General features: G+C 38.0%; 1 protein-coding gene across 4 annotated transcripts; it reads left to right on the top strand.

The window, feature by feature from the left end:
• Nucleotides 1-751: 751 nt before the first annotated feature.
• LOC124035007 (insulin gene enhancer protein ISL-3-like) lies at nucleotides 752-7244 on the top strand. 4 transcript variants are annotated; one of them, XM_046348398.1, is made up of 6 exons: nucleotides 752-913; nucleotides 1352-1541; nucleotides 2047-2309; nucleotides 3466-3746; nucleotides 4409-4576; nucleotides 4978-7244. In XM_046348398.1, the coding sequence occupies exons 1-6, from the start codon at nucleotides 856-858 to the stop codon at nucleotides 5092-5094; spliced, it is 1077 nt and encodes a 358-aa protein (XP_046204354.1). In that variant the 5' UTR covers nucleotides 752-855; the 3' UTR covers nucleotides 5095-7244. The 4 variants fall into 4 exon arrangements, with proteins under 4 accessions (XP_046204354.1, XP_046204352.1, XP_046204353.1 ...); XM_046348396.1 differs by having other exon boundaries at nucleotides 3466-3758; XM_046348397.1 differs by having other exon boundaries at nucleotides 3463-3746.
• The last annotated feature ends 1538 nt before the right edge of the window (nucleotides 7245-8782 follow it).

The raw sequence follows: 8782 nt of genomic DNA, 5'->3' as shown, positions 1-8782 counted from the left end.
GACGTAAACATTTATATTTAATTGGAAAAATACAAGCTGATGTAAAATTATATAATGAGAGCCCTGTACTCCAAAATTCCGAGACAATGAAAGGAACCTACCTACATTTTATTAATTTGATATATGAAATAGAACAAATTCAATACAGAAACTTTATGGATACACTTTATTTGATGTATAACTAAAAAGCAGGTACCAGTCTAGAGTGGCTCACTGCGCTGCTCTCCTGTCCTGTCATGAAGCAGTAAAACTGTACTTCTAATGTTCCTCCAGTAGGTGTCCTTGTTGTTCTCGAGTAGATGGATGAACTGATTCACATGGTGTCAGGTGTCATGACGAGTTGTCTCTGTGCATTCTCCTCTGTCTCAGGAAAAACATGCAATTTAATGCTTACTCCTGCTAATTCGAATTCCAATGTAGGCCTAATAAAAGTGTACAGATTTTAAATAATTAGCAGTAATTGTCAGGAAATAATACATCAACCAAAAAAGCTCACCATAAACGTAGGCAAATATCCAAGCCCCAAAATACCTTAGAATGACCTATTGCATTCCAACAAATAACCAACTGTTTCAAAATAAATAAACATTTTCGAACTACTTAATTCTTTAAAATCTCTAGCGAGACTTGATATGACAGTGAGAATATGTTATGTGGGACGAATGGATGTCCAGTTTTACGCGTGACGTCAGAGAGTGTGTGGGACACTGCAGCGCCTCTTCCCGGGGCCGTCCCACAGTCCGAACTGAAGTTATCAGACAGCCAGGCACAGGCTACTCACCTCCCTCCTTTCTCCTCTTCTTCTCCTTCTTACTTCTTTTCTGCATCTTATTGCAATCCCGTCATCATTCCTGTATGGTGGATATTATCTTCAACTCTTCTTTCTTGGGTGATATGGGGGATCATTCCAAAAGTAAGTGGCATTTTTTTTTTGCATTTATCCGCTTTTCCCAGTGTTGTAGATTACACTACAAATCGTAGCCTCTGAAATTAAAACATATTATGTTATCGCATTCAAATACCATCCTGGTTCATATATTTATTTGCATAAAGCAAATATAATATATTTTTGTATTGGTATTGTTTTGTTGTCCATAATGCGGACTTTTTCTTGTTTATAGTTCATTTTATCTTAGATTTCTTTCTAAACGAAACGATTATGCATGATTTCAGAACAGGTCTTAGTCACTGGAATGTAATACAGTGAGAAACTGGGAGTATTTCGCTCTGTATAAGACCATTTAAGACGACGAAGTGACATGTAGGCCAGTGGCTCTCAAAAAGTGTGATTTAAGGTGTCATTAACTGTGTACATGGGAAAGAATGGTTACAATGTCTGTGCTCTCTGCAGAGAAGTCCGGATTCGCGATGTGTGTAGGCTGTGGAAGTCAGATACATGACCAGTACATTCTGAGAGTTTCCCCGGACCTGGAGTGGCATGCAGCCTGCCTGAAGTGTGCAGAGTGCAGCCAGTACCTGGATGAGACATGCACTTGCTTCGTACGGGACGGAAAAACCTATTGCAAAAGAGATTATGTAAGGTAGGGATTGAAATTCTTTGGAGATATTTTGTTAGTGATTGAACGTATTTTAACATTTACATTTACATTTAACGTTGGTGTGAATGAGGAGGTAGCCTACAAACTCAAATTTAGCATATCCATATACATGCAAGACTTGTACCTACATCACAGATGCTTATTAGGCCTAAAAATACAAATGTCCTTGTTTTGGAAGGTTTATAAAAAAAAGCGTGTTCAGTCTGCATAATTCATACTAAATGTATCTGTAGTTCAACACATAAAAGGCCATTTGACCTACAATTAAGCAGCTTTCTACAATTAAAATAGTTCGTTCAAGTTAGCTTTTATACTTTGATCCTGGCTAAACAATGCACAGTAATATTTATCTTAGCCTTGTTTCTGACGTTCGAAGTAGACCCAGTAATGTAAAACTTGGAACAAAAACTGCAGTAACAACAAATCAAATGGCTGTTAGAAGTTGTTGTTTAATTCAATACATTTTTTTTTCATTTATTCCTTGCAGGTTATTTGGAATAAAATGTGCAAAATGTAACCTGGGATTCAGCAGCAGTGATTTGGTGATGCGAGCCCGGGACAACGTGTACCACATCGAGTGTTTCAGATGTTCCGTGTGTAGCAGGCAGCTCTTGCCGGGGGATGAGTTCTCTCTCCGGGACGAGGAGCTGCTGTGTCGGGCGGACCACAGTTTACTAATGGAGCGGAGCTCCGCCGGAAGCCCAATCAGCCCCGAACATATCCACTCCAACAGATCACTACACTTAGCAGGTCAGTTGCACATCCAAAACAACACCACCACTGATTTCTGTAATAATAATAATAAGAAGAAGAACAACAACAATAATAATAATATGGAGGCAATCATGTTAATCAGAATGATGATATTCATTGTTATATTAATTATCCTAATAATAGCCTGATAATAATAGTTCTAAATATATTTCCTATAATTATCGATAGGCCTAATTTTATGATCATAACGATCGGTAGACTCCAGAAAACAAATCAGATGCAAGCTTTGAGTCATTAAGATGTCAATAACTAGGCTATATTGGGCAATAGGCGACCAATATCAGACTGACATTTAAACTTTTTATTGGAAAATCACTGAGATATGATTTCATTTTAAACCAAGCTTTTAAAATGTATATATTTTGACAATAAGTGACGTTGGATTTTTTAAGGATTTTAATTTACATTACTATTTAATAGTGTTGACCCAATAATACAAATACAGTAGGCTATAATAACTTCAAAGATTAGGCTAATCCCTACTCCTTGATTTTAGGCCTATCAGGATCATCTGGGTAACAATAAATACAATTTTACAGATAATCTCTTAATGTGCAAATTAAATAATTGTAGTAGATATAAATGTTAACGAGTAGGCCTACACACCGTTTCTGTTGCCTAATTGACTAAGCCTTTTTAATTGAACAAAAACTTAATGCATGACATAAACAAGGAGTGTGTAATAGTGCGCGGATGGGAATCTGTAGCCTATTGAACTATAATGCAATAAAGCTTACATGCTTTTAGAATTACATTGTCATTGGGGCCTAGACATAATTGTTGCTCAATATGGGCGATGTATTTTTAGGGGGGAATACCAAGATCAAATGGAGTACGTGTGGATGGTTAAATATATATATTTACGATAACAGTCTCTCCATCCACACGTACTCTCTCTATATATATATTATAACGCATGGCAAAAGTTCAATAAGTTATATTTTAGATTAATAAGAGTACCTAACGGTCTATATAACCTATGGCAAGGAACATGCTCCAGGAAAAAACGTATTTGCACAGCCTGGGATAATAATTAATAATAATAATAATAACAATGACACTAATAACAATATAAATCAAACTTTAGTTAATTTCCTTTTTTATTAAATATAATTCCGCCTCTCTTCAGCAGAGCCGGTGACAGTACGGGCACCACACCGAAACCACGTCCACAAGCAGTCAGAGAAGACAACACGAGTGCGAACCGTTTTGAACGAGAAACAGCTCCACACGTTACGGACCTGCTACAACGCCAATCCGCGGCCAGATGCGCTAATGAAGGAACAACTGGTGGAAATGACCGGCCTCAGCCCAAGGGTTATTCGAGTTTGGTTCCAGAATAAAAGATGCAAAGACAAAAAGAGATCTATTCTCATGAAGCAACTTCAGCAGCAGCAACACAGTGATAAGACTGTAAGCATCTTCGTAAGTTAATCTCGGAAACATTTTTTTATACTTCTTTTAGCCTATTACTTTTTCTTTATGTTTGGTTCATCGTTGAATCCTTACATTTTTGCGATAGTTGAGGTACAGTCAGCACAGTCTGGTCTCATAGACTAGACAAAACATAGTAAACGAGAATCCGGCATATAAGAATTGCTATTAGTAACATATCATACGAATTGTAATTCGTAACATTCCATACGAAATGGATGATAGACATCCACAAATTAATACCATACCAAACGTACATATCATGTCTCCAAGATTTTCGTTTACTATGTTAGGTCTACCCGTGAGTCTAGGTTGGTCAGCAACGAAGCACTTGTGGCCAAATGGTTACCTCTTATTAAAGGCAAAGAATTCGTTTTTCTGGAATGATTTGACCAGTGCCACACTTGAATAACCCTTGGTCCGAGGCCGGTCATTTCCACTAGCTGTTCTTTCATTATTGTTTTTCTGTATTCAACCTGCCAATAAATAATTAATCAAGAATTCAATTGTGCATGACCTGTAATGGAAAGCAAAGACTACAGAACAAAATGCTGACATTCTGATCTGGGAATTTGATAATTTTCTTCGACTCTACCAAAGTGTAGATTTAATTTGGATTTCCTATTCTAATCTCGTATCAGAGTCTACAGGGGCTCACGGGTACGCCTCTGGTTGCCAGAAGCCCTATCAGGCACGACAACACGGTGCAGGGTAACTCGGTGGAGGTGCAGACCTACCAGCCTCCTTGGAAGGCCCTCAGCGAGTTCGCCCTGCAGAGTGATCTGGACCAGCCGGCCTTTCAACAACTGGTAAGATAGAGGAGACATTCTATACTTGCATGCTAATGTGCGTGCACATGTGGGTACGCGTAATTACGCACGAACACACATTCAAACTCTCTCTACATTTACATTTACATTTAAGTCATTTAGCAGACGCTCTTATCCAGAGCGACTTACAAATTGGTGCATTCACCTTATGACATCTCTCACACACGAACGCACGCACACACGCGCGTAAACACACACACGCACGTATTCATTTTGATGACGACACTTCCTGAGTTTTTTTCTTCACTTTAATATCATCAATTTAAACGTTATAAGTAATAACGTTAAATGGCCATTTTCAACGTCAGAAGTGGCAACATTTGTAGCCTAAACAAAGCAAGAACATATTTATTTTGACATCACTGTCTTGCACATTACAGGTGTCATTCTCGGAATCGGGTTCATTGGGAAACTCATCCGGCAGCGACGTGACTTCTCTGTCATCGCACTTACCCGACACCCCGAACAGCATGGTACCCAGTCCGGTGGAGACGTGAGACCGAGCCACCAGCCTCGGTTCCAGGCCTAGCATGTTCCCGCCCCGGTCCCCGGTCCCCTGCATGTGACCAGCTCATCACAGCGTCCTAAAGACAGAGGAGTCGTTTCGGACATGGAGGAGAAAATGACATATTCTAAATGTTGAACAATTACCTAACGGCACTATAAAGCAACGCGAACGAAAGCCCTTCTTCTTTAAGACTCAGTTCAGCAGTTTTGAGGATATCAGTGACAAAAGAAAAACCGAACTTCGTTGCATGAACCGAAAGAAGATAGAAGATTCTCGTGATGGATTTACAAAACAGCCTCCCTCCATATTACATTGGAGCCATTTGATGTCGAACCAGATGGACATTCTGCAATTCATTGTGAACATATCGTCTCTTGGTTTCTTTGTGTGATTTTTGATACATTTATTTCGTTATCAAGTCCATAGACTCGTGTGTTTGTCTTAAAAAGGAGCATGATTTCCGAAGATTATATAAAACAGATTCTTGTTGTTAAATATTTGATCTTAATAGGAAAAGGGCAGGTTGTTTGAGCCTCTCTAACAAAAGTAAGTTATTGTTATTTATTGTCAGGACAACGATTCATAAAGGAAGTAATAACTGATCAAAAATAAACTGTTAAATCTTTATAATGTCTAAGGTGCACAGTCTTTGCATAAACTCTTGTAGAATTTCACTCACTAGGCTTACACCCCCGTTCCCTCACTAGGCTTACACCCCCGTTCCCTCACTAGGCTTACACCCCCGTTCCCTCACTAGGCTTACACCCCCGTTCCCTCACTAGGCTTACACCCCCGTTCCCTCACTAGGCTTACACCCCCGTTCCCTCACTCAGCCTGTGGCATGCAGTTCATCAAGTTGACCAGTGGTTATTTGAGCTATAGACATCAAAACCTTCAACCAAAGGTATTCCCAAAACGAGTATGCTTCACGCAAACCTTATAGGCCCCCAGTTCCCCGAGCTTCTAAACCACAGAGGTGTAGGCCTATATACAACAAATCAAACACCAATATATTTCTGAATTTATCAAAATAATAATTCTACTAACAAGGTGAATAAGTTTTAGTTCCCTATTTATCCCTGCATCAAGTATAAAACCCACTGCGAAAAGTAGACCTATTTAATTGCGATACAAAAGGATGGATTAAAACGTCAATGATCGAATACTGAGGGTCCATTGATGAAAGCATTTGCATATAAATGTTGAATGTTATGACTATTATCAGGCTAATCTGATAGGCCCATTGATTTGGGGGAAATCCTTATTATCATGTTATTATGTTGGTTTTATTACGCAGGCTATTTAATCATTTTAACTTTTTTTTTAAACATTGGAGCTTAAAAATTGCATGTGGAATGAAAAATAATGTATATTTTTTAAAGTAAATAAGACACCCTCAATTTAAGGTTTAGCGCAGCCTACCTAATGCTTATCATAATAGTTTTTCTGAGGCTGGGAGATTGGAAATAAGGTGGATTGGCTTCTGGTCATTTACTTTCTAGGGGCGAATTTGTGTTGTGATCAATCCAGTTTCAATGTTTAAGTCACAAGTCTAGACAGCCAAGGATCGGCGGCTTCTTATCTGCGCCTGGCATCACCTGCAAACGATACATTGAATGAAGCCACAACAAACCCACTGCTCTCTTTGGAAAGAGCTAGTTTAGGGGAGAGACCAGCTCGTAAACCCACCCTAAACTGGCCGCAGTTTATTTTCATTCCACTCAGTCAATTGCGTTATTACGCACGGGTCAGACGTCTCAGTAATGACATCTCAGACCAAGTACCTTTGCGTGATTTTAACCGGGCTACGCAAAGACTAGGCTACCTGGACGCAATTAGTTAGCACTCATCAAATAAATTGAGATAATAGGAACAATTAACAAAAAAAATACAGTAGACTTAGACTAAATATATAGCCTGTTATTAATTAACCCATTTGTAGTTGGCTATAAATTCCGTTTAAAAGTGGGTCTAACTTATTATTTTAATGTCTGACCATAATATCACAGGATCAAAGTAGTCTCAGGAATGAAACTCTATCTTGTAGATTTAATTTAATATGTATTAAACATCATTATCCTAATTCAACTCAACTATTGGCTAGGCCTACGATTTATTGATTGATTGATTTCATTATAGTGTCATGCATCTTCATGATTCCCAGCCCACATGGGCTTATACACTGTAATAATATTATCATACTTATATATGGACACACCTACCTACCTACCTACCTACCTACCTACCTACCTACCTACCTACCTACCTACCTACCTACCTACCTACCTACCTACCTACCTACCTACCTACATACATACATACATACATACATACATACATACATACATACATACATACATACATACATACATACATACATACATACATACATACATACATACATACATACATACATACATACATACATACATACATACATACATACATACATACATACATACATACATACATACATACATACATACAGAAGTTACTACGTGCATACATACATACCTACATACACACATACATACCTACATACATACATAAACATTTGCCTTCCTAATAAAATGAAAACAATTGAAAACACAAAACAAAAACCTGTATCTAAATCGGAAGTTTGAATGACAATGGGTAGATAATAGATGTGTAATTGAGCTGTTTTAGAGACGTTGCAGGAAACAATGCTGCCTGTTAGAGATAACCGGAGATAACCAGAAGTTACTGACAGAGGAATAACAATATTGATGCATCTAGCCTGGAGAGGAAAGTTTCAAGAGACAAATGTCCTAGATACACATTTATTATAATGTAGATTCATAACATTTACAAAGTTGTATTCTTCCCTTTAAGGTAAAACACATTTCAACCCAATACACTCAAAATGCCTGGAATGTTTCATTTCGATTGTGAATTAAGAGTAGGCAAAATAGTGTGGGAAAAGGATAGGCCTATGGTCATTTTGTTGGAATTGGTAGGCTGTTTCAAACACAATCGATACATCTAAGCGAGATCATAGTCCTTAGTCAATCATAGTCCTTAGTCAATTTCATTGCAGGAATTTCAGAGTAGGCCGTAGCAAAAATAGTGCATGATTGGTTGAATTTCAGATGGATTTTAACCTATACTTCTCATAAATATTGATATTTTACAACCTAAAAATATAAAAACACTTAATAATATTAAATCATTTTTATTACACTTTTTTTTTTAAATTACCACACGACAGCCATCACATAATCCTATAACACCAACCCGAATTCGCTTTAATTGATGCTTTGCACAGGGCAGCCTGGAGAAGAGCATTGCATATTTACATTTATTTTATTACGTTCCCAGTTGCGCTTGCTGATAATCGCGCCAGTTAAGGCCTGTATGATTTAATCACTGTTGGCGAAACTAATTGCAAAAGAAAATATAAAATAAGGACTTTACGAAATTCCATGAAAACGACTGGCCAGTGTAAACAGAACATTCAAGAAAAGTCATGCACGCCAAGTTCATGCCAAAAGTTTTTGAACGTTCTAAAAACTTAAGATGGTGCAACATCTATGTAGTGTCTGTTGTTGATCTTTTATCAGCTATTCAATGGGCGTGTCTATCCAGTGCGTTAAACCAGAACCACAACAAACACTATTAACACCCGCTCGCGGGAGCGTTCTGATCGCGCGCGCACA

Source organism: Oncorhynchus gorbuscha, linkage group LG05, assembly GCF_021184085.1.
Source record: "Oncorhynchus gorbuscha isolate QuinsamMale2020 ecotype Even-year linkage group LG05, OgorEven_v1.0, whole genome shotgun sequence".
Taxonomy (NCBI): Eukaryota; Metazoa; Chordata; class Actinopteri; order Salmoniformes; family Salmonidae; genus Oncorhynchus; species Oncorhynchus gorbuscha.
The sequence above is the reverse complement of the archived record's forward strand: the minus strand, read 5'-3'. Positions and strand labels throughout refer to the sequence as shown.